This window comes from Lineus longissimus, chromosome 6 (assembly GCF_910592395.1).
Source record: "Lineus longissimus chromosome 6, tnLinLong1.2, whole genome shotgun sequence".
In the NCBI taxonomy this organism is placed as follows: Eukaryota; Metazoa; Nemertea; class Pilidiophora; order Heteronemertea; family Lineidae; genus Lineus; species Lineus longissimus.
Window position 1 is genome coordinate 1,046,670 of NC_088313.1, and position 26,307 is coordinate 1,072,976.

Genomic DNA, 26,307 nt, shown 5'->3' on the forward strand with positions numbered 1-26,307 from the left:
AATTTTCAACTCAATTTCAACTTTTTATCGTTAAAATTTATTTTGGTATCTTAACTTTATTAACAGTTTAAGGTTATGGTTGACTTGAATTCGCGGGCGGATCAGAGCACGGCACGTTAGTTGATTAGAAAATAAACACTTTTTGTTTCTGACACTTAATTTGACATTAGAATCATATCATCATGACTTGATTCCATCGTCCCATCGCCCAGGTTTGTCTGGTTTTGGTATCTTTACGCACCTGTGCGCTTACCGATGAGCATTTTAATGAAGTTCCTAGCTCTGGTTACTTGATTAATAGATTGACGCCATTTAACACCATAATATTATTCAGATACCACCATAATCCCGCGAGACACGCGAAGTAGGCTGCATCTGCGGGGAGCGGTCCCCATAAACAGTGGGAAATCCAGCAGTAATGGTACTTCAGACACACTGCGCAGGCGGAAGCCAGGCTCCGTAATGTAATGTATGTTGCTATGTGATGTCTGGAGCTTTTTTATGAATGACTGTTTGGGGGGTGGGTCGACGATCACCGTGGTATTTTTGGCGATGACCGTGCGTGGGTGTGAAGTGTCAATTTCGACTTGCCGAATGAAAACTTCAATTCCGGCCTCATCTTTGATCTTATCTTGTAGATAGGGACGGGTTTGGGCGGTCTAGCCACCAATTGGCCGCCAATAATCCCCCTGTGCCAACCTCGTGGCTGACAATACAGGTATCTGATAATAAAGTCAACTAATTACTTATCAATTTAACGTGTGCAACATCCATCCCGGGCGTTCAAAAGATGCGTTAAATATATACCGTTTTATCTTGCTCGTCGGTTCATCGGTGGGTAATTAGAAAATGTGGCACGCCTGTCTATCAGCGATAAACCCGATGTCATTATCTGTCCTTTATTGGCTGGCTTTTAAAGGTGATAAATGTAGTCACGCTATGAACATGGCGAATAAACTCTTAAAGGGAAGCGAGGTGTTCGCATAAAAATTAAAACTACGAAGAACGCCGGTTGCCCGCATGCCATAGGTCCCCTTCGCCTCCCCTCTTTTATATGCCAAATCACTCAGGTGAGAAAAATGACATCAGGCTTTACGAGTCAGGCACCGTATATCAAGGATACTACCTGTACTTCGTGTTCCAAACGTACCCCTTACTCCTGCCTTCACCTCTGATGTGATCATTACAAATTACCCATAATGACTCCGCTACGATATGATCTTGCCATGCACTGTCAGGACATATTCTTGATACTTTATATGATGGGTGCCAAAGGTTGTTTCCCCTCATATGTCGAATCGTAATACGCCAATTTATGATGATGTCAGGTATAGAAGTCAATCCCATCGAGTCTTAAAGAATTGTTTCTACATACAAACGTCCTTTTGTCGCCTGGGAAAGAGACATAAGCCGCGCGTACACCACCTGAAAATGGACCACCAATCTTGGTTCGCGAACCAATGCCGCACCATCGAAAATCCACCAAGCGCGTACACCAGCGCTGCAGCTAGTTATAAAATCCGGCAACAGATGGCGCGCAAACAATAAGCAGAAAGCGCGCCATTTCGAAAGCGCCGCCTGTCGCCGAATCATCTAACTAGCTAATTGCCGATCCATTAGCGCGTACACCACGACAAAGCCGAGCTTTTAACAATTCGCCCGGCAATTTGTACCGGCAATGGATTGCCGAACAAATTTGTCGCGGCAATATTGGTCCACCAATATTTCGTGGTGTACGCGCAACTATAAAAGACGAAGGACAAGCCAGGTTATGTTTATCTGTCAGTTTTGGCCTATCAACCTCATTAAAGTTTTTTCTGGGGGGTCGATGTCATCAAGACTTGCCCTGATTGCCCTCTGATAAGACAGTAGAACAATGGGATTTAAGGTCAAGGTGTGAGCGGACTTTGTTTTAAGACAATAGACAGTGTATTGGGCTAGGCCTGAATCGATGTAAACTCAAAAACGAAACGATCGCATAAAGTTAATTTATCAATTCTGCAGTGTGATTCAATGTTCACGATGTGTATACACGAGGGTAATTACATGTACACGAATTTCGCATTTTCTCGACCAGTGTTTCTCATTTGCTTGTGCATTAATCTTGCAATGTTTGTACAGTTGAGCTTTGATCAAGAAACGAGAAAAATACATTTTTTTCATGAGTGCGTACGTGAACGTTGGGCTGTATGTACACGTACTTATTTCCTAACGTATGATGCTTCAAAGTGCATTATAACATGTCTTATCATACAATATCGAGATGTCACTAAGATAAGCTGGATTATGACAGCCCATGCACTGACTGGAACTTGCCTTAATCTTCCACAGAATTCGTTTTGTGATATTTGTGAATATTCGCCATTTGGTGACAAATTCGTCATCGTATTGTTCATTCACCCAAGGCATACAAGACAATTTAATTTAATCAGACTCAGAAGCCGCCACGAAACAGACGTGGTTATTTTTGAATCGCTTTATTCACTGAGTTAATCTCATGGGAGGTGTCTGCTTGTCATCACTTAGGTACATGTAAAAAAAGCTCTGCGTTTTAAGCTGGGAACGGATTTTACACCGCACTGGCGGGTTTCTACTAAAACAGGGACCGAGCTCCAAACTGAAATGTCTTTTTCAATCAGTTGTCAGCAAAAACCTGCTGAAAGATTTCGTCGGCCATGGCGCCGTTCCGTTCGATGATATCAGAGTCTTTCTAATAAATTTATTTGAAAGACTCTGATGATATCATCCTAGGTTTATCCGTAACCACACGTGACCTTGGAAACAACGATCCATTCTTGCGATCAACCTCTGATTAATTTCCCATCGCAAATTTGTCACCTCAATATCGGCGCGGCCTTTCCAAGTTAGATATGATGGCGTTGTGACGAGTATTCAATGGCAGTCAACAACGTACACATTCATGATTAGGCAGGTTAAGCAACCCATATCAAGAGTACGAACTACGTAAATGTACTTTATTGACAACCTTTGCTTTAAATTTCGCCGATTCCGTGTACAACCCTATGTAGGTTTAGAAGATGATTCACAAGTGTTGCGTACCTGAATTAACGGTGACAGGTCTTGATGACGCAACAGACATCCCTCCTTCGTCTTCGTAGAGTTGCGGAACCTGCCTAATGGCGGCAACTCGGCTTTGATTGGACAATTACCAGTGGCAGTGTTCAATCAGTTGGGAGTCGTGCTCGGGCATGAGATTGAAACAATGAATAAATTTACTCCAATTTTGTGCTCATCATTCACAGTGTTTAATCATATCGTATTAAATGAGGATAAGCATAACTGAGATAACAATGCATTATTCTGATGTCCGCGGTATGTGCACCTTTATGGATGTATCAACAGAATCCATCAATGATAAGCATATAAAGGAAGGATTTGAAAACCAAAAAGGCCAGCGAAGTTTTTTCCTCGGATAACATTTTACTGGCTAAGAGCAGTTATTTTAGTTCATCATTTCACTCCTAGGTGGCCAAACCTGCTTCCTTGAGTCCTATGTGGCAACTCTTGAACTGAAATATTTCTGAAATATATCTGGTTGGGAGCTATCATTTTTGCGGGAACTTTTCTTTTATGTGAAGTAAGGACCTAGATTCTGCCGCGGCCTATAACCTTTAGGCTTTCCAACTTGGCCCTCAGGCTCGCATCACTTTAATCAATGGGTCTTCAACTTGACATCTTATCGCGCTCTTACAGTGCGAGAAAAAGCCATCGTTGAGAACTTTCTCATGGTGCCATTTGTCTTCGCGCGAAGTAATCCTTACTTTGCGTGATACTGAGAAAAATCTATTCCGCTACTCAGAATGTGAACAGGTCTTCTCCATTGGTTTATCGGTAAGCGAATGATATTTCCTTAACCTTTACCATCGGCTGCCCTATTTATCAGATAGATCTGTCCAAAGATACTTGGCTGACCACTTCTCACTATAAACTGTTTATAATAATCCTTAGTTGCGCGGAGCGTGATCGGGAAAGCTTACATTCTTAAAAGGCGGATGGAGACTGTTGATGTTTTTATATCAATTTGATCATCCGGTTCCGTTAATATAATTATCCTGATTGCCACATCCAGCTAATCTGATCAAGTCAGGGTGACATCCTTGTTAGTATGACTTAATCTGTGATAACAGATTATAATAATATTTGTATAGCGCACATTTCAGCTTCATGTGTCTCGTTCAAATGCGCTTTGGAAAAGTTTTACAATAAAAATGCGCGGGGCTGTTATTATGTTGACGTTATAACCCAAACTCCTTACAGTGAATCTTTGCAGGAAAAAAGGAAGTACAATGTACTACTTGGGGCAATAGACTTGATCCTTGCCGACCCGTATCCATTTTAACACTCTGCAACTGCAGGGTACAAATGTCTTGTTCAAGGACACTGAGGCCGAATCCATGCCCCGACGTGGCGCAGAAATTAACAATACAAAACGCGGACACCGAAGGTCGCACGTCGGAGTTTGAATTCGGCTTTAATCAGTTGTTGTGACTTGTGTACAGCACATTCGTCAAATCGTCACCCGCGCATTGATATGGTCCTATAAACAAAGTTTCGAAATCTTTCTGAAGAATTAAGGCGCAGCCACACTCTAGGCCACACACAAGGACATTCAAGGACTGTTGAGATTTGTGCCACCGCGCTCAACCCAGAGTGCTCTTATTCTTTTTCGACTTGGCAGATATACCTCTTGATTTTCGATCGGACACCATCTCGGCTTGTAGCCAGGTCCCAGCTTCCCCTCGGAATGGCCCTGTTGTCCACCACTCCCTCACCGTAATCAAAATCCTGCTCGAAGTGGCGATGGAAATTCGTATAATCCACCGCGGTGTTGTCCGTCCACATCCACAGTCCATCAACACTTTCTCTGAACAACCCGAACCAGAATCTCGCCGGGGTCCGCTGAGTGACAATTCGTGCCAGAAGGCCTGCTTCCTCGGCAGTAGTTACGCAAGCCAAGTTGGGCCTGTAGTAAGGTAGAGAGAGGCAAGATGCCTCTGCAGTTTTCCAGTCAAGTCCAGTTTCATGTTCAAAGGTCTTGTAACACCTGCTAGTACCAGCATCCCGCCATCCTTCGGGGCAGGTGGCACCGTCAACCTTGCTGGGAACTGATTTTGTTTTTAGCGTTGTGTCATTGATCTTTCGTTTGCAGATAAATAATTTTAAGCCCATATCACAATTCAGCATTACTGTTTTGAGAGTAACGTTCTCCTTGCGATGAGACCACCTTTGAATGAACTGTGCGGCACATTTCTTGTTTCGATCACCGAGTCCTAGTTTCGAACCAAATCCTCGAACATCCGTTGTATTATCTGACCATTCCCAGCGGCTGTCATCTTCGAGTCTGTTCATTCCTATCCATACATAACCACCCGCTGAAAGTGCTTTGTCAAACCAACGGTGTCTGAGCCCATAGATTTCCTCACCGGGATACCTTAATGATATCAGATGACCACCATGCGACATGCAACGCCTCTCGCAGTAATGCCAGTGGACCTTTTCTCTGAAAATGAAAGGTAAATATTCGTAACCGGGAACCTTATCAATTAGACGAAACGTGAATGCCGCATCCAAATTTGTAGGAAAACACAAGAAAATGCTAATCACTCCAGCAAGTGCAGCTATCGCCATTGTCTTTCGTACTGCCATGTTCCAGACCGCGTCGAAAACTGATAATGCACACTTATCGATACTGATCATAGAATATTCTAACTAACCCTTATCATTCACGAAAATTTGGGTCAGTATTTAAATCAAACAGTTTAAGTTACACATCCAGTGTACAACCTGGGTCAAAACTTATACAAAATAGGCCAAAGTCAGCCTCGTTCTGGATTGACCTAGTTTGTGTACTATCTAGTGCATTCCAGTTTCAATGCACTATGATCTCAGATAGTGCTTTGATAGCTGGGGTCATTATTTGAAATGACTCTGACACAGCCCAAATCTTTTTTTACCTCAATAAACATGCTTAATATTGTTAGATACATACCACACTACAATCCTAATGCAACATGTATTCCATTTAAGCACTTTTGAGAGCATAAAATGCATTTCATTGTGAGTACTGTCCAACACACACCCCACCCCCAACTTCTAATTGGGATAGAAAAAGTTTATATGTATAAAACAAGAGACCATTGATGGGAGACCTTTGATTGACATCTTGGCTGTGGAATTCAACCACTTTTCTCAATGAATATGCACACCCCTTGATGTATGAGGCTTATGAATGGCTGGAGTCCACCCAGCACAGCCCCCTCCCCCTCAACTAAACTGTCAATAACATTCTTGGTGGTCAACTTGTGTATGGTATCATGATACAGCCTGGTACAGGGACCTTTCTGCTTGATGAATTACACACATTTGGGTTAATTTGTTTATACACTTGTCTGCTATAATCTCTCAAACTCAGCAGGCTGCTTGTTTGCAAGGCGGCATATTCCTTTGATCTTGTAATAGGGATAGATTTTGTTTCTGATACTTCAAGTGCAGAAGGTCAATTCCATGGTGTTGACCATGTCTTACTGTAGTGAATGAGTACAATTTACACCCTTTCTGGTCATCAACGAAGTGGCTATCACATTTTTGATGTTGCTTGTCCAGCTCATTATCAGCCGCTCATTAGCATATTGACCACAGTAACCATGATGAAACACGTGGTGGTGAAGATCAAGTGCTTCCTGCCTTGTCAATTTTGTTACATCTTTCCTGGTTCCAGTTCTTCTGAACAGGTTAAACTTATTTTGTTGTTCCTTTGGTGGATTATATTCTTACTTCTTTTGGATTATCAATGTTTCACCTTTGTAGGCCTATATTCATTCAGTGACCCTTACTTTGACTTATATTTTTCGACCAAAAAAGGAATATGGAATGAAATAATTGTTTGGATATTTGGATATTCTTGATTCAATGGATTAGGGATGTTGAGAGGGTGATTTTATTTATTGTACTGCAATAGTGAATTCAATGCACATTTCAGATGGACAAACTCCACTTTCCATGCATGGCACTATTATTGTTTACATTCCTAATATAGGTAAACTAGGACATATTATGCATGAATCTATGTCAGTGGGCGGCCAAGTTTATGCTAACCAGGTATACTAAACCGAGGCTATAATCTGCCAGCAACTGGGTCACTTTGGATATCAGTTACACTTTGGCTACCCAGAGCACTCACTGATCTGTAACCAGACACGGAAGTACTTAATCAGAAAACCGAGACAAAAGTATTAAATCATTTTTTTCTGGACTAATTGATTATAAGCACTTGACAAGCATGATTTGAATATGAGAACAAAAGTCCTTTATAATTAAGAGTCTAGGTTTTACCCCAACAGTGTGTGGTTAAGTGCTTTCCTCGAGCGTGCATCGTTAGAGAATAGTAATGTTACTTTTATTCCAATTACTGAATTATACTGGATAAAAACAAACACTCAATGAGGATGTGGACGACCAGATATTGGTTTTCTTGACCTCCACTCGAACAGTCTATAATTTCATCTTTTACATAAATCCGATATAAAGATTATTATATAAAATTTGGCTGTATGAAATTTGTATTATGGGATTTTTGGCATTTTAACGTCTTGAGATGACCCCCGAGTTGGCTATATGACAGATCAGGACTTTCTTCTCAAGCACTGTTGGGAAATGAGGGAATGGATATTGGTGTTGGTATCAAAGCTTCAAGTCTCTTCACTATTGCTGAGGCCTCAAAGCAATGCCATGAAATAAATCCATAATGAAGTTCTAACATCACATCACATAGAAACAGATTTAAACGAAAAACAAATGCTCGTTTTTGTATGGATAAAGTGGACCTTAAACTTTTATTCACATTTTCTCGCATCATAGAGTCAATTGGAGTCAGCGCCTTGGGATTTTGGAAAATTCCTTGTTTCTAGATTCCGTAAAATCTATATTGCGAAGATGCAATTGTAGTGATCCCCAACCTGTATGAAGATGAACGCAGTCTTCTCCTGTCTGTTGTGTAAATAGTCAAAGCGAGTCAAATACAAATATTGCTGACTGAGATTTTAATTTCCAATTTCCTATCTCAGTAATGTTATTTCCGAATGTGTTTGTAACAGACAATGAGCACCAGAAACCTGGTCCCGTTGTGTTCGTTATTACATGATTCTCATGTACACACAGCTGTAAGCAGCGGGCGCCTCCATTGTTTTTTTCCTTCATTCCAATACAAACGGGAATTGTTTGAAAACGAGTTTCTTTGCCCGCCGCCTATGTTGCGCTGTGTTTGTCATAATCTGAAAGTGGCCCAATATGGACATAAGGTTCTTTCATCATTGATTGATCAATACTAAGCCTTGTGACTTATTTCCTGATTTGGTGGGATCCCCATATGCAATGTATGTTGTTTGCGGGCATTGTCACGGTGTACACACGTACACTGCTATACCACGCCGGGGTCTATTGTCAATGTATACACACGTACACTGCTATACCACGCCGGGGTCTATTGTCAATGTATACACACGTACACTGCTATACCACGCCGGGGTCTATTGTCAATGTATACACACGTACACTGCTATACCACGCCGGAGTCTATTGTCAATGTATACACACGTACACTGCTATACCACGCCGGGGTCTATTGTCAATGTATACACACGTACACTGCTATACCACGCCGGGGTCTATTGTCAATGTATACACACGTACACTGCTATACCACGCCGGGGTCTATTGTCAATGTATACACACGTACACTGCTATACCACGCCGGAGTCTATTGTCAATGTATACACACGTACACTGCTATACCACGCCGGGGTCTATTGTCAATGTATACATACGTACACTGCTATACCACGCCGGGGTCTATTGTCAATGTATACACTCGTACACTGCTATACCACGCCGGGGTCTATTGTCAATGTATACACACGTACACTGCTATACCACGCCGGAGTCTATTGTCAATGTGTACACACGTATACTGCTACACCACGCCGGAGTATATTGCTATTGTCTATTGTTCCATCTCCACCTCCCATGGAAATTCTTCATCTATATCTAACAGTCTGTTAGCCAGATTTTTGGTTTCTTCTAACCCGTTCACCCTCGGACCTCGCTGGCAGCCTTGCGCAGGTGGCTTTCTTTCACCTGTTACTTGAAGCCGTCTGGTTGAAATCGGTCACCGCTCACCTAGCAGAGTGTGCCGCTGGTTGAAATCAGATGCACACCAAAATTGCCCGCCCATTATAGGCCAGGATTCATTATTCCTTCGACATATGAGGTATCAGCGATCGCCCATGGAATCGGTATCGCAGGGATATGCAAGGGTGTGTGATTGGTATCGTCGCCCAGGAGAAGCAGTTCCCAAGCTGACCGATCGATCGCAAGAATCTTATCTTAATCGTGTGTACTCCATGTAGGCTGTCCAACTTATCGAGCAGCCTGCCCTGGATGTGAAGAAGTTGAGGTGGCAAAAAAGGGATATTTGGAACTGAGGACTTGTTTTTTTCTTCAAAACGACTGAGTACTTGTTTGTTACACCCGCCGCTTTTCTGCGGCAACAACACTGGCAACAGGATGTGTCTGCAGACCAGAATACGCCACATGCAGGAGAGGCGTTTGTGGAGAGCTTCATTCTTGTCGTTTCTGCGTTTCTGTTTCGTTTCTGAGTTTCTTGTTTTGCAGCTACCGGGAGTGGCGTTGAGTGCTTCATTCTTTTCGTTTCTGCGTTTCTGTTTCGTTTCTGAGTTTCTTGTTTTGCAGCTATCGGGAGTGGCGTTGAGTGCTTCATTCTTTTCGTTTCTGCGTTTCTGTTTCGTTTCTGAGTTTCTTGTTTTGCACCTATCGGGAGTGGCGTTGAGTGCTACATTCTTTTCGTTTCTGTTTCGTATCCGTGTTTCTTATTTTGCAGCTACCCGTCATGACTACCTTCAGTTTTCAAATTGTTCAATTAAAGGCCATGTTTTGCACCAGGTGTTGTAAGTCTGCGATCACCATAAGAGGTTCTCATAAGATGTCTCAAAACGCTCTGATTGCTTTTTCGAGGGAAAACTGAAGTGGTGTTGCCTTTACGGATGTGAAGTTGTATAAGATGTGACAAATACACTGGAGCACGATTTTGCAGAGTTTTTTATCGGAGGCCTGAGATTCAAGATATCAAGAAGAGTGTCGCACTGTCATGGAGGATAAGAGGACGTTTCCGAGACGGGCGTTAAAATCTTCATCTTTAAGTATTTTGATGCAAGAGCAACGCGCTGCGCGGAGGCGTGTTATCAAGTCCCGCGTTAATACATTCTCGCAACACTGGGAATCACCACTCCTCTAAGTTGTACGAAGAATCGAGGAAATTTTCAAAAGAATTTTCAATAAAGTATATTTTACTTACTAAAAGTGCATGTACTTTGTACTTCGTCGTTTAAAGCTCTTCATCAAGTTTGCGAAACCTGCCTTGACTGTGAAAGCTTCACCAGGAACAATAAAAATACGACGCGACATGGAAGTCATCACCAGTCAGCAATGGAAGCAACCATCAGTCAGTAAATTGTCACAAAGAAACCTTACTTGTTTTATAGCAGTGATGAAGCTTGGGAGTTCTGCTTACTCAGTTGTGACTTTCATTCCCACTAATTGAATTTAAATCAGTGAATCAAAGGTCACCGAGAATACCCGGAATGAAGCAAAAAGGAATGAAATGAAATCGTCGAAAGGAAAATTGTCGTTTCCAATTGGATCAAAATACCAATCTCCGAATGGAAGTTCGTCGTTGACAAAGATGCTGTTGTGGACCTGATTGATGACGATCGTACTTTCTAATAATGTTAAAACCAGTCAGAGTTCCGAATTTCCTTACTTGCCATTTTCTTCAAGTTTTCCTTTCTCATTTTCAAGTCCCATAAATATTCCGATATCCGAAGTGAAGTTCGTATTTGACAAAGTTGCCGCTGCTCACCCTACGGACTGTACGAGTATCATATCGAAAAAAGTACATAATTGTTAGTTCCGAATTTTCTTACTTACAGTTTATACACTCTTCAGTTCGAGGGGTGCATTTCGTGGCTTCATATTACGTTGCGTTTCTAAGATTTCGTTTCGCTTCGTTGATTGTGTTCCGGAGTTAAACAGTTACCCGAATCCATTAGTATTCTGTCAGTGTTCTTTTGATCAGAGTCTTTCAAAAAATTATTTGAAAGACTCTGTTTTGATGTTGTGGAATGACGCACTGTCTTAGTTTTCAATACAAAAGTCGAACTGGCATGATTGGTTTGTGTCAAAGTTGAATCATTTGAAGAAATTTTCATTTGCAGACTATGATGGGAATAACAAATAACAAATGTGTTTTTAAAACAAAGCTGGTAAAAAAATGCCTTAGTATTTATGAGAATGATCTTTTGCTAATTTTAGATGGGGAAGTGGGTATGTTGTGGCACGATGGAAAAACGTCCAATCCGCGATCGGAAGGTCGTTAGTTCGAGGCCAGACCAGTGCCACTTTGTACTCTGAAACAGCCATTTGAAGACGCCATTTTGAAAGATTTGACATATCGCTACGCTCTTGTGACTAGGTTCATCGGCACGCGCAGGTATACAGGAGTTGTTTGGGAAAATATTGCAGTCCTGCTGACCATCCAACCTCAACAATAAGCCTCGTCCGCAGTCTGCAAGATTGCGATGTCATAAAGGAATGAAAAAAACGTTGTCCAGGTTCATGAGATTTGTATTTTATAATAAACCGGATGTCTTGAGACGGCCATTCAATGAGTGTCTGACAGTGTTTCCGGTAAAAAATGGTAAACTCGTCAAGCTGATAGCTTTTCCAGAACTGATATTGTCTCATATCGCAAAAGCCATGAACCGTTTTGTAATTCATCATCATTCCTGTCATAACATTGCCCTTAAACTGTCAAAGGAGGCTGGTTTATAAGCCGTTAGGAAAGACGAAAGAACTTCGTCCATTAAGTATCCATGAAGGCACAGTGGTCTCTGAGGGTATTATTTTCCTTACGTGATTGGAGGATTCGTATCATTCCAATACGCAGTCTGCAGACGAGGTTTATTGCCGAGGTTAGTTTGCTGACAGGACTGCGATATTTTGCCCGAAGAACTCATGTACACCTGCGCGTACCATTGAACTTGATCACAATGGCGAAACGATATATCAAAAAGATCCTTCAAATCCGGAATGAAATTGCCATCAAGATGATAAATATGGAATCCCAATCTTCTTAACTCACGAAAACAAAACATGTGTGGGTTTTATCCACAGTAATGTGATTTAGATGGCAGTTTTGATTAATTACAATCTCCAGGCAGGGAAAATCGGAGTGAAAATGTCCGTGAAGATACAAGTTTAAACGTTTTTGTTTAGCAATATGTTTTAGCAAAAAGTGCGTATGTAGATGATCGAAGTGCAGTCGCCAACCTGTTGATATCAAAGGTTTTTAAAGCAATATCCTAGCGAAAACATAGTGAGGACGGGGTGCCCTCCTCCCCGTGCTCCTCAGCTCTTGCCACTAAGTCTACTAAGTTTATGGTAAGCGCACGACTGGCTTCCACCAAGCCGATGACATGAAACATTGCATGTTCAATATGTTTAACTTTGAAGCAGCATGCGAGATCCCAATTAGTCTGTGAAGGTCAGGGGGCTTGACTTTCTACAAAGCTCAAAAACCAATATTTCTAAGAATGGTTGCTTCCCTTAATTGATAGCTTGATAGCTGCTTTCCCTCTACCCTCATCAACATTCAAATGGTGTCGTCTCGCACATTAGCTGAATGCGACCGCTGGGAATGAACATGTGATCGGCGTTGTTCCAATAACCACAGCGTCTTGCTGGCGATCACGATTGGGAAAGATTGCTCTCTCTGATCAAAGGCTACCTACTAATCAACTAGTCGTTTTGTTCGAGGATATTGGAGGGCGCCGGAGAAACTCTCCTTTTGTTATAAGCGAATGAGAGTAGAAAAAGTGTGAGATACTGGGCTGCATGGTAAAGTAACTGAGTAACAATCAACGCCTTTCCCTTTTTCATGATTATTTATTCAATTTTACCGGCTGAGTAAAACGTAACCCTTACCCTGGCACAGTCACTCGGGTACAAGGGAAAACGGCGCTTAGGCTAATCTGACAGGCCCTGGCACAGTCACTCGGGTACAAGGGAAAACGGCGCTTAGGCTGACCTGACAGGCCCTGGCACAGTCACTCGGGTACAAGGGAAAACGGCGCTTAGGCTGACCTGACAGGCCCTGGCACAGTCACTCAGGTACAAGGGAAAACGGCGCTTAGGCTGACCTGACAGGCCCTGGCACAGTCACTCAGGTACAAGGGAAAACGGCGCTTAGGCTGACCTGACAGGCCCTGGCACAGTCACTCGGGTACAAGGGAAAACGGCGCTTAGGCTGACCTGACAGGCCCTGGCACAGTCACTCGGGTACAAGGGAAAACGGCGCTTAGGCTGATCTGACAGGCCCTGGCACAGTCACTCGGGTACAAGAGAAAGCGGCGCTTAGGCTGACCTGACAGGCCTTGGCTCAGTCACTCGGGTACAAGGGAAAGCGGCGCTTAGGCTGACCTGACAGGCCTTGGCTCAGTCACTCGGGTACAAGAGAAAGCGGCTTTTAGGCTGACCTGACAGGCCCTGGCACAGTCACTCGGGTACAAGGGAAAACGGCGCTTAGGCTAATCTGACAGGCCCTCATCATTTCATCTTGTTGTGAAGCGCCAGGAATTTCAGTTCCTTGAAATCCTGCCGGGTTCTCCCCGGGATCGATCCCGGACCCTATTGCACGTCAGCTATCAGTGTTAGCCACTGAGCTATGAGGCTCCTCATAAATCGAACCCGGGCCCTATTGAGTGTCAGCCAGCAGAGTGTTGGCCACTAGGCTATGAAGCTCCTCAGAAATCCCGATGAAGAGCCTGCCTTGCGAACATCTATGACCTCGGTGACTGCCATCCCAAAGAGCCAAACAGGAGACTTCGCGACCGGTCATCAATTCACCTTCGAATTGATCTAATTACCTTATCAGTCGAGCAGAGCCATTGGAATATGAGGTTGTGTTGCCTGCCAATTACCGGGCACACAGGATCGACTGTAATTAGATTGCCAGAGTGGTACACGACTCAAAGACTGTCAGAATTCATGGATATGTTTAAACCATCCCTCATTATGACATGCAGATTCCCAGAGTTCATGGATCTGTGTTAACTATGAGAGTTCCCTCATCATGGCAAGCAAACATTAGCGTCGGTTGCCGCCGATTTCGCCCAGGTTCCTTAAGCATATCGATAAAACACTTCACACGTATAAGTTTTCATAGATTATACATCTCTCGATCTGTCGATACGTTTGGATTAGTTGTAGCTGCTGTCTCATCTGTGGCAGCGAGAAAACGTTCATGCTCCAAATCAAGTAGTGCCGAAAGTTGTTCCGTGGGGGTCGATGTGATCAGGGGTTGCCCTGATAACCCTTTGTTAAGACTGTTGAACAATGGGAATTTAGGCCGAGGTGCGAGCGGGCTTTGTTCAAAGACAATAGACCGTGTATTGGGCTCGGCATGAATTCTTTTGACTGCGAGGTCAGGGTAAAAAAAACGTAATAACCGCAAGCATAAATCCCCGAATGTGATAGTTAAGCCATAGTTTCCCGTTACTTAAATACATAACTTCATTTTATACTTTTTTTGTACTGCTAACATCGTTATGGCTGCAAGACACCTAAGTTGATTTGATTTGTGACATTTCTTCGAACGATTACCTGGAAAAGGTATTCTACAACTCTCCCCAGCGGCACATCACTTGAAGCATCCCCCGAATGAACGCGCCAGAACTCGTTAGGCACACACGAAATGAACGCACAAATTCCTGAGATTTCCCAACACGAGTAGAGATCACACGAGATCAGGCCAATCACTCAGCTGAGGTTATTTGTTCAAGAAGGATTCAAGAGAGGTTGAGATGACGTCAAATCCGCCTCAAGGTTCTTTAGTTAGTTTGTACAATGCATGCACACGCGGAGCTTTGGAGATATACACAGTGTGTCTCAAAAATGAAACACTTTTAAAATGGCGGTGTTTACTCACACTGTATACGAGATCTCTCAGCGTTCAGGCGGTATTTAAATGGTGTGTAGCTTGCCAAGGCATTCGCGGCTTGGCCATGGTCGCCGCAAGTCATTTAGAGTCATCACCAAGGGTGATCCATTAATTCAAGACTGTAATTAGTTTAAGAGTTGTTCGCTAAACCAACAACCTTTGTCAAAGATATATTGTTAACCCTCCAATTTTCGCGGATGTTACATTTCGCGAAAAACTCTCATTTGGCATTCGGACACCTTGGTGTCGGCAGTATATTGTAAACACTGTGTACAAGCTCGTCAAGCAGACCCAGTTATACCTATCATCATTATCATTGTTGAGTTCAGAGCCATTTTCGGCACTGGATTCTTCTTATAGGTCACAAACTGAGTGCATAAAGTTATGGGCGGAACCCCAAACTATACCCACAGCTTGTTCCCCGGCAGCAATGTTATTGCACCGGTTTGACGGCAGCCATGGCTTGTTTTGACCAACACCCGACAGGAACATCATTCAGCTCCACCTGCCCTCTCGACTTTAGTACAGAGACCAGCAGTTCGGTGTTAATTCCCCAAACCTAACCTCACTATCATAAAACCATTCTCCCTGCACGCAGTCCAGTTGGGAATAGATTTGGCCTTCTTGACACGTCTTAAAGATGATGGATTGAATAAAAGACGGTAGATTTCAGCAATATATGTATACATACATATCATGTGTCGAACGTTTCGTTCGTTCTTTTGACATGTGTCAAATAAGTCACTTTTAGGTCATCAAATTTCAATTAGATTTTCCAGAACTTTTTCGAGAGAGCAATTTGTCAAATGAAAATTATTACTATTATTATATCACTTTTCGACTTTGAGCGGCAGCCCAGACAGGAAATAGTCTATGCGTTCTAAGATCGGAAGACTCAGATAGAAAGTGAAATGTCACATTACGTTATTTTGCCCGTTGCAGTTAAAAGAATTCATGCCTCACCCAAAACATGGTGCATTGTCTGTGAACAAAGCCCGCTCGCACCAGGCCTAAATTCCCATTGTTCTACTGTCTTATCAAAGAGTATTAGTGCAATTCTTGCTGACATCGACCCCCACGAACAGCTTTCTCGGGGGTTACCAGGGCAAATCTTAATAACCGGCAAGGGAAAATATGACCATAAGACGCTTTTCCAAACGGCTTTTGGTGAATCCAATGCTTATGGATAACACTTCGTCCTTTGTAGAAAATGTGTTATATATCAGTGTGTCTATAAAACTTTGCCTCATCTCGAATCTTCTCCAATTACCGGGCGACGAGTGTAATTTCCTCCCGGGCGCTGGCGCTGGCGAACGGGATCATTTGTTAGTAACGCGTGATCTCTTCAAACAAGACTCCTTCTTGAAGTGTCCTTATCCCGGTCTTTTGGCTGTGAATATGTCCTCAAAAGACCAATTTTGAATGAATAGAAATTCACACTCTGCTATCTATCAACAGGCAAGGTTGGTATATCAAGCCAAAGTTATATAGAGGTCACGTTGTCACTTGTCATGTTTCACTTGTCACGAGTTAACCGACTTGGGTTTGAATACACGACATGAGGATGAAAAGTGACATCGTGAATCGTATGTAGCCCGCTCTTTGGAAATGACTTGTTCGTTCTCCATATCACTCATAAAAAGTGAACAGTGACACGTTACATGTGAAAACGTGAACCCTATACAATCGTTACGGTCCTTCTGGAAGCCATTTCGTATGAAAGACCAACGTATCTTATGCCAAAGTTGTCCCTTAAATGTTGCGAGCGCAGATTTTCTCAGCAAACGATCGAACGGACAATAATCACACGCTAATATGGCTGCCTTTTGTGCTTGACTGTGTGGATACTTATAAACTCTTGATCTTTTGTGAGGGAAGCATCCCTCGTGATTTGCCATTGAAATTCTGAGAATATGTATGGTTATGAGGAAAGTAGGAAATGGCTTTGATGTTCAGTGGTACAAAATGTCGCCTGCGTTGTAAAAGTGCTTTGGGCAACCTGTATGGAACGCTAAGTTTATATCTTGCGCCACGTTAATAGTTTAAAGCTGGAAGTGCCGTTAACGCTGCATTATCTTATAGGCCAACCCTGTTCGCAAAAGATGTGAAATTTGTAATACTGAATTTGGAAAGTCCCAATTGCGTAGATTCGTGCTAAATATAAATTTCAAGGATGTCTTTGTGTTGACAGATGTACATATGCCATAACTACCAATGGCTGATCGACCGGCGGTAGCTTCATTTGGCTACGATCGCCCGATCGAGGATTATTGTCCGACGGCTGCGGACAAATAGAACTGGCATTGCTACCAGGAGTCAATTGAGTTAGATCCATTATGTTAATGGCTTGATATCCGGATATGTCCACAAAAGACAGGATGTCACACGACAATACTGACAAAAGGTAATACGATACTACCAGCCAGATAAAAATCAAGTTCTTAGAGGAGCTCAGCCAGGAGAAGAAGGGTTTAGTTTTGTCTGGTAACGCCACGCTTGGGTTTTTGATGAGGATTTTGTGAGGATGGACTCATGTCAGATTTGAAGTCGACGAGTGATAATCAGAAGTAGCAAGAACAAATCCAAATGTTAATTCATTGTACCGGTGTAGAAGTTTAAAATGTCCTAGGATAGAATGCCCGGGAAACAAAGGATTCTATTATGCGCTTCAATCTCTGAGCTATTGACGGTCAGGGTCTCTATAGAACCATATTGCAGAATACAATAAGGCCGGACACTTTTTCCAGGGGGGCATTTGTTACTGTTACAGGGGTACTTTTTCAATCCCTTACAAAAATTCCCTGGGAGCGAAATAACTGGGGGCGAAAAGGTCAGGGAGCAAAACGACCGGATACCAGAGAACGGGATACTCATGTCTTACTATAAGTGGCCAATGCGACCGCGCGCGACTGTTGCCACCTCATCAGACAGTTCCTCAATACACGCATGGTTTTAATACTAGCAAAGCGGGAAATTGTTTTGCATCTTTAAAACTCGAAAAATAGCTGCGTGCTCCTATAATCATCACAGGGTGTCATGTTCATCTCCAGATTATGTATCTTATGAATTCACTTTGCCAATATTGTAAAAGGGCAAATATTAAAGGCCACTCTGAAACTAAATATGGTACAGATGGCACAAAAGACGCCATTCTGTCAAGCTTGTACGTGAAATGAAAACCTGAAAAATATGCCCATTCTCAACAACGGCCTCATGGCATTGTGGATAAGACGGCAAGGATCAAGTGCAAGGGTTCCGAGTTCGAATCCGCTCGAGGAATTCCTTTTCATTTTTTCTTTTCACGAGAGCGTCTCTGTGACCTGTCTCACCAATGAACTTGTTGGATGTGCAGTCCAGTGAGACCAGTCACGGGGTGTCTATCATGTTTCAAGTGCAGTTGGTCGTTTGGTGGTCGGGCGTTGGTGATTCTAACTTGGCCGTTAGGTTTTTATGCATGCATGTCAGCTTTAAGTTGGGCAACCCTGAACCAGGTCCAATTTGTCCTAGGGACGAGCAACAAGGATGGCTCTGACCCTGTCTTTTGTTCGGTTTGTGACAGCAGCCATATTGTTATGAGATCTTAGCAGAATCACCTCGTTCCAAGTGTCTTTAAGCAATAAATAAGTGAGGTTGACGGCAGGCCACTCCGAAGGATTGTTCGAATCGGTGCCTGGGTTCAGACGCCAGGCAAAGTACATTACAAGTGGCGTTAAGATAGACCTACTTTCGCAGACGTAGACTACGTAATTCGGCTCGGCGACTCATGACATGTTGACATCGATCAGCCTTATCGCCCGTGACATTCCCACAGGTCTGACAGAAGGAGTCAAAGATCACCATTCATGAAGCGAACAATCACCTATCCTCTTTTGATTAGGCCGTAAATAGATTGGTAGAATTCCAATTACAAACTGGCGGGAGACTTCATGAGACTCTCGGAGAGTTTGGGGGTTGTATATAAAACAATATTAAGACACGTCCCGAAGCCTCCGCATAAACTGTTAGCGCTGATCGAAATAACTATTAGAGATATACAGAGGTTTGGCGAAAACATCCGAATTACAACATTGATTCTTCACTGACAAAACAGTTAGTTCCCTCCCGTAACTTTGTCATTCACCATTATCTGTAACCAACAAAAAAACCTTTTAGCACTTACAACATCGCAAGGATGGTTCATCTTTCATGAAGAGGATGCCGTGTTCATCACAATACTACCTGTTTTTTCTGTTGCGCGTATCTGTGGATGCATTTAATAACAGTACACACGACAACTCGCTCAAGTTAGGGTGGAAAACATCATGGCAGCCCAGAACAGGATATCAACCCATCAATAATACCTTAGTCTCTCATCAATATACCTTAGTCTCAATGGCCCTTACCCACCATTCTTTGTGATTGATTGATTAATAGGTAATGGCGTTCTTCCGTATATTTGTCATTTCTTCCGCCACTCGAGCATTCTTATTGGTTGTTACTCTCAGTGCAGTGCAGCAGTGATGATTTCCCTATTGTTCAATACGTTGTCAGCCAGATAAGAGGTTGAAACCAAGAGATGATGTTCTGCATGTCGTTCTGCCCAAAGGAACTTAGTTGAATTCGGGAATGTGACCAGATCACATTTACCGAAAGATAGTCATAGTGGTGTTGCCCAACTTACACTAGATTATCCTCAGTCAAATGACAAGAGGTCAGCCAAGCACCGGGCACACTAACCTCGTTTTCAAACCGAGGCTTCGCCCGTTAACAAGTTCGCAGTGATGCGCAATAGGAATTGGTAGAGAAGACCATTGAAGCTGGCAATTTCAAATTGGTGGCCGGTAAGAAAAGAATCTTAGACATTTAGAAATTACTTGAATTTGACATATATTGTGTCGAGATAATGGTGAAAAAGCATTTGGAATTTGAAATTTTGCTTTGTAGAATGTATTCAAAGATAGCTGCCACTTTCAGTCCCGCAACGCTTTGCAAATCTCATCTGCAAACAGTCTGATTGGTTCAGCTCGGTGGATAATAACACGACTTGCTTCATGATTTTACGAGACGCTTTGACTCAAAATGTCACACTTTTAATGAGTCGAATCAGACCGCTTTATGGCATGCTGCTTCCCCAAATCCTTCTTTTGATGGAATTAAACGACTTTGCTAAATGCAATGGCATTGTATCACAGGAACGCAGAAAAAGTGTTACAACCGGTTGAATTGTATTCGATGATTTATGGCTTGGCGATACATGGAACGGTTGTGACGTTCAAAGCGTTTGAAAGGAAATTACACGGGAAGTTTTGCGTAATGCGAGGTAATCTTACCCATTTTGAGGCGCAGAATATCTGAATATCACTTCAGAAACATCTCGATTGGAGCCAGAAGAATATCTGTTGACTATGAGAGATTTTTTGATTTGCTGAAACTCGCTACGAATTAAACGATTTGCAGAGTTAGCGGCATACTGCCGGGGAAACATGGGGACAGTATTCGAATTTATTTCACGCATGTCTTCATTGAAAATATCTTTTTTCGTTACGAAGCGATTCATAAAAATGGATTTTTTGTTTTCAGCTATAAAACTACAAAAAAACATGTTCAGTTTCCAAGGTGGATTATTTGCGCAAAACACATTTCAGTAGTATTGATAATGTGCGCGGTGAGAGCAGCTCGTGCCTGAATCGGCGGCTGAGTGACGGATAAGTCAACATTTCGGTCTGTTGCTATGTCACGTGACGTTCTTCAATAAGCTTCATTTCGGTTTTGCTGACAATTTTCCCGACATGTGTCGTCTTTATGAACGCCCACTTTCTAATCTCCTTTTGCGTCAAAGATTTTTGATATAATCCCATCTATGTAACAAGGCCATAGCTGCCATTTGTAATAGGATCAAGTGTAATACTTTTCTTTTCCTTTTTTCGTTTGTTACACAAAGTGCGCGCACCATTTATGACTCAATTACAACGGCGAAGCTGCAGATCACGTACGCACATATACTGAACCTTTAAGCCATTTTCCATTAGCTCTAGTATTTACACGCTTATAACTTTTTTCCCAGGCGTGAGCGGAAGGAAAGCTTTTGCAGCCAAATTGATCTATCCCGGTCTGTCAAACCATTAAACGGCATTCTTTCGTAAGGAACCTGTCACACTATAATCGTCGTTTTAACAATCAATTAGCACGTAAAATCGACCCATTTACAGAAAATTGAACATTGAATATTCATATGCTTCACAGGAAGACAGCCAATTAATCATCTCCAGGCAGCGATCGTCTCTTTGTGTACCATACAAACCGACCATCGCTGTTTGGAGCTCAGTGAGTTACCTATCCTCATTCCACAATGAAACCTTAGATGAAACGATCCGATGCCAAACTAAGTAGCAATTTATTTATTAATTGCCCAATAATTGTTTATGCATTATTAATGTGAGGATGGTGGTGTGTATAAGGTTTATCCTGAGCGTTCACGTAATTAATTGAGATTGTCTGGAAAGATCGCGGGGCTAACAGTCTGGATGGAGGAACGGCCCCGCAATGTGGCGAAAAGCACTCGCACAGAGGCGCACTCTCATGAAAACTTGATCAACGATTTGCAATTGCCGATAAATACCATGGCATTTTAATGTATATTAAAATATACATGTACATGTACACAAAATAAACTACGCGGAGACTCCGCATAAACTGTTATCATCTGTTAGCTACCATATCATAGTGGGGAAGCAAAACGCGTAATTCAAAGTTCAAACAAAATAAAAAATAAATAAATTTGACTAAAACAACATCAGATACAAATTGTTGATGAAAATTTTGTCAATGAAAGGCGTATACTCTCACACTGCATTACTTTTGCCGTGAAGTCGTGTACTTATTGAAATATAGCCCCAGTCGATTCTGATAGAAGTCACTGAGGTGTCTCCTCAATGCGAGAGTATATCCGGAATCCTTTCTGTGACTTGATCAGCACCTCTATCAGTTGCAGTGTGTGTATAGCTGCCCCCAGCTACTAACGCTAGAGCTTTTCAAGATCTTTCTCGATGAAATTGCTAGTTCACGCGAGAAATGGAGATTATGTACCAGGGCGAGACCAGTCAACCGGTCTCGTCGCCGCGCCACCAGTTCAGGGTTGATGAAAAAAAACCTGTCTTTCCTATAGCATCTTTGGTATAGGCTGGGAATTTGCGAGTACTCTAGAACCTCTCTATTAAGGGCACCCTCGAGACTGACAAGTTGCTGTCCTTAATAATGAGGTGTCCTGATTGGAGAGGTAAAATTGAATGGAAACAACAAATTTGGGACCAAAACTCGAGTCGTTAATTGAGAGATTGTCCTTGATAGTCCTTAGTCGACAACCACGTAATAGCTTCGTGTGGTCCGCGATAGGCACTCGGTTTCATTGATATCTGCTAATGTAACTTGCCAGCGGCATAGGCTGATTGGAGCTTTCATAATGGTGTGTCTAAAAACTTCGTGTGGAGTATGTCGTCATCGTTTACATGTTCGCATCGTTTACGGCGTAAAATCATTCGTTTCGACAACTGGCCATTGTTTGTCAGTGATTCCGAGCGTCTCATATTTCATGCCGTGGTAAATTTGATGATCGGCTGCTAAAAAGTATTTAGTATTCTTAATAAAAAAATAGACGTGGCAGCAAAGGTGCAAAAAAGGTTTAAGCACCTTTCAACACATTCGGTAACTACACCAGTGTGTAAGTCATGTAAGTCTACTATCGTTCATTGCAGGTGCGGGACTCGTGATGGTTAGAGAACCAGTCAATGGAGCAACAGTAATGTCACGTGACCATATCAACATTGGTGACCATGGACAGTAGAATTCGAGATGAAGTGGGTCATAGCTACTTCCGGTATGCTAACGAGTCGAGTGTGGACAACCTCACGGAGTATATTGACGGGTTACGATCGAACCACACTACCGTTGAGAGTACGCCATTTTTCAAATACATCATCGGGTTCATCCTCGCGTTTATGATCCTGACGACTTTAGCCGGGAACTGCTTGGTGGTTCTGGCAGTTGTGAACTACCGACGGTTACGGACGGTGACAAATTGTTTGATAGTTTCCTTGGCAACGGCCGACATTGCTGTGGCTGTATTCGTCATGCCGTATTCCCTGATCTACGAGATGGTGGGCGAATGGAAATTCGGGTGGATATTTTGCTATTTTTGGATATCGTGTGACGTCATGTGTTGTACGGCGTCAATCTTGCATCTGGGGGTAATTTCTTTAGACCGGTATTGGGCAATCACAGAACCTTTGCAATATAAACGCCGAATGTCGAGGTGCCGGACTACATGTTTGATAACAGGCGTGTGGCTATGCAGTTGTACTATATCTTTCATTCCAATTTACCTCGGATGGTTCGCAGACGACGTCAGCATCCTTTACAAAAACCAGCCTAGTTGCGGTTTGGCAGTTAATAAAGTTTACGCGGTTATTTCCTCCGTTACGTCATTCTATGTGCCATTGATAGTGATGGTGTTTGCATATTTACGAATATTCCGAATTGCTCGGTACCAGGCCAAGGAGATTCATCGTATGGAGCGCTCTTTCAGGAATCATTGCGATGTTGGTAATAATGTCGGAGGCAAGAAGAAAAAACCATCTCACAAAGATAGTAAAGCGATCAAGACGCTGGGAACCATTATGGGTATTTTCATCATTTCGTGGCTTCCGTTCTTCCTCATGTACGTCATTTTGCCATTCTGCCAATCATGCTACCTCCCAAAGGAGGTGGAGTCCGCAATCACGTGGCTAGGCTACGCTAACAGCTTCATCAATCCCTGTGTTTACGCTTTCCTGAACAAGGACTTCAACGTGGCGTTTCGACGTCTACTCTCCTGTCCGAATCGGAGCTATGGAGATAAGAAAAAGATAATCATCCGGTACGACCGCCACGGGTGTCTGGATGGTAACTCCCGTTCCAACTCATCCATGAAAACCCCTAAGAGACTCTCGCCCGAAACGCCAGGGAGGTCGCCGGCTAGGTCACCTGTTATTCCAGAACAGCGCCGCAACTCCGTAGAAACAGCCGAGGTACTTTTAACGTCCGACCTTGGAATAAGTAAGACACATTATATCAATCCTAATTGGACACAGTCTGGCAGATAAGAAGAGGCTTAGAAACCAGAACCATGCCTTTATTAGAGAGGTTACGCAGCACGTGGAACATGTCACTTTTAGCTTGTCACGGGTGACGTGCGAAGTCGGGACAAGTAAGGCGTTCACTTCATACCTTTTCACCTTCTTGTCATGACATGTCAAGTCTGTCAAGTCGGTGACAAGTGACATTCGACTCGGGACAACTGACATATGACATCATGAAGTTTATGTAAACCCAGGCAATGCTATTACAGCGTTCAGTAGACTGCCGAATTCCATTTTTGAAATAGTAGTTATAGTTGTACAATAAAAGTCTGTTTTTAGTGATGACACGGTCGTCTTGATTGTCATTTACTATATCGGGGATTGCGCAATATTGGTCGCTGATATAGCCGCACATTGAGATATGGATAACTTGATTTCGTGGTTTATTCCATTCACTCGCATATGCATAAAAGCACGTTCTCGTGTTGACGATTACTCGAAACGGGAAGTTGACTAGAACGGACGGTAACATAACGCGAACTTGACGGGAACGTGTTCATTCTCCAAGCGTCGTCAATGGTGATCATCGTTGTCAAGCCTCACTCGACATACTGGCTTTTCAATCCATGTTACAAGCAGTGCACTGTACACATTGGATCTGTGGCAGAGGGAGTATGTGAGAATTTCAGCGGGTGCGTGTAAAATTCGACTGACGGACCGAAGACCAAGAGATTGGAACGTGTTGTTGGGGGAGCTTGGCGGGATCATAAGGCGAACTTGACGGGAACGCGTTGGGAGCTAGGCGGGAACATGACGGGAGGATCACCGACGACGGTGGAACGACTGGTTAAGAGTTTTCATCATCGCCGTGTTGTCTCCATTATATCAACAGAATCAAACAGCATGGGAACGACATACTCCGGCCCATGTTGATGTTCTTACTGGAGACACCTTGAGCTATATTCAATTCCCATTACGCTGTCAGAATAAGCTGATGTAATACAATCAAAGGCGGATTAGAATAGTAGCGACGAATCAGAAAGCATTTTCATCATCTGAGGCACCAGAGAGAGATCGAATTACAGTTCCGCCGTGTTGAGTGAATTAAACCTGTATAAATTTCATTTCGGGCTTTGAAGTTTGACCGTGCATGTTGTTAGGCTACCACCATTTTGGCGAGAACTTGGAATCCCACAGCAATCAAAACTCCTTCAAAATGAATTGAATGCCAATTTCACAAGGATGGGAGTCTGTTCTTTGTTTTCCAGAGAACCGCCTCCTGACATTGGCTTCGTGCAAATAGCCTCCCGCATAGCCGTCACACCCTATCACAGCCCCAGAGGCCATTTTATTAGCTAATACTTTGTCATACAGCCATCAAAGGGAAAATAACCACAATATCTCGGCCACAGGTGCTGTTATAATTACGCTCATAATTGCCTCCCTCCCGGCAGCCGTATTTGAATATTGCGGTAATGAATTCACCCCGCGTTTTGTTTTCCAAAAGGTTGCCTAGCACCCGAGGGGGTGGCGCTTATTTCCGAGCTTTCAAGTTTCATCACTTCCAAACGCTATACCGTAATTACTCAATTTCCAAACACGGCGACTAGCATCCGCTTGCTTTTGAGATAAACGCATTGTGAATGGCAGCACCCTCTTTCGGCGCATGTGAGTCCAATTGTTGCTTAAAGATGACGGGTCACTTGTACCTTCCCGAGTGCGACCGACGCCGGGCACTAATTAACCAAACTTATTTTAGCTTTGAAATTAGTCAACGAAAAGGTCACTCTAACTTCTTTGGTCTATTATCATCGTTTATTGATTTTGATACTGAAACTTCTCAATGTCAATCCACCAATCCCCTTGATCCCGCCTTTGCTTTGTCCTCACTTACTTTTAGTGGTAATTGCACCAAATTAGTACCCTGGTACTTGCATAGTAGCCTACTATTGTACCATAGTACATACTTTTAAACTCGAGGCGGTATATGTAAACTCGAGTTCTATAGGCCTTTTGCCTATCGGACTTCAGAGAATGCGGATACGTGGGCCTACATAAAGTTATCATAAAGATGAGTGTCTAAAAACAAAATACTTCTAACAGACCATTGATCAGCCCCATGAT

The 26,307-nt window shown here is 42.9% G+C and overlaps 1 protein-coding gene across 1 annotated transcript in view; it reads left to right on the forward strand.

The window, feature by feature from the left end:
• LOC135489878 (beta-2 adrenergic receptor-like) overlaps positions 1-26,139 on the forward strand; it is a 43,700-nt gene extending 17,561 nt beyond the window's left edge. The window contains exon 2 of the mRNA XM_064775487.1: positions 22,822-26,139. Within this exon, the coding sequence (XP_064631557.1) occupies positions 22,900-24,207 (1,308 nt within the window). The 5' untranslated portion in view covers positions 22,822-22,899 and the 3' untranslated portion in view covers positions 24,208-26,139. The remainder of the gene's footprint in view (positions 1-22,821) is intronic.
• Positions 26,140-26,307: the final 168 nt, after the last annotated feature.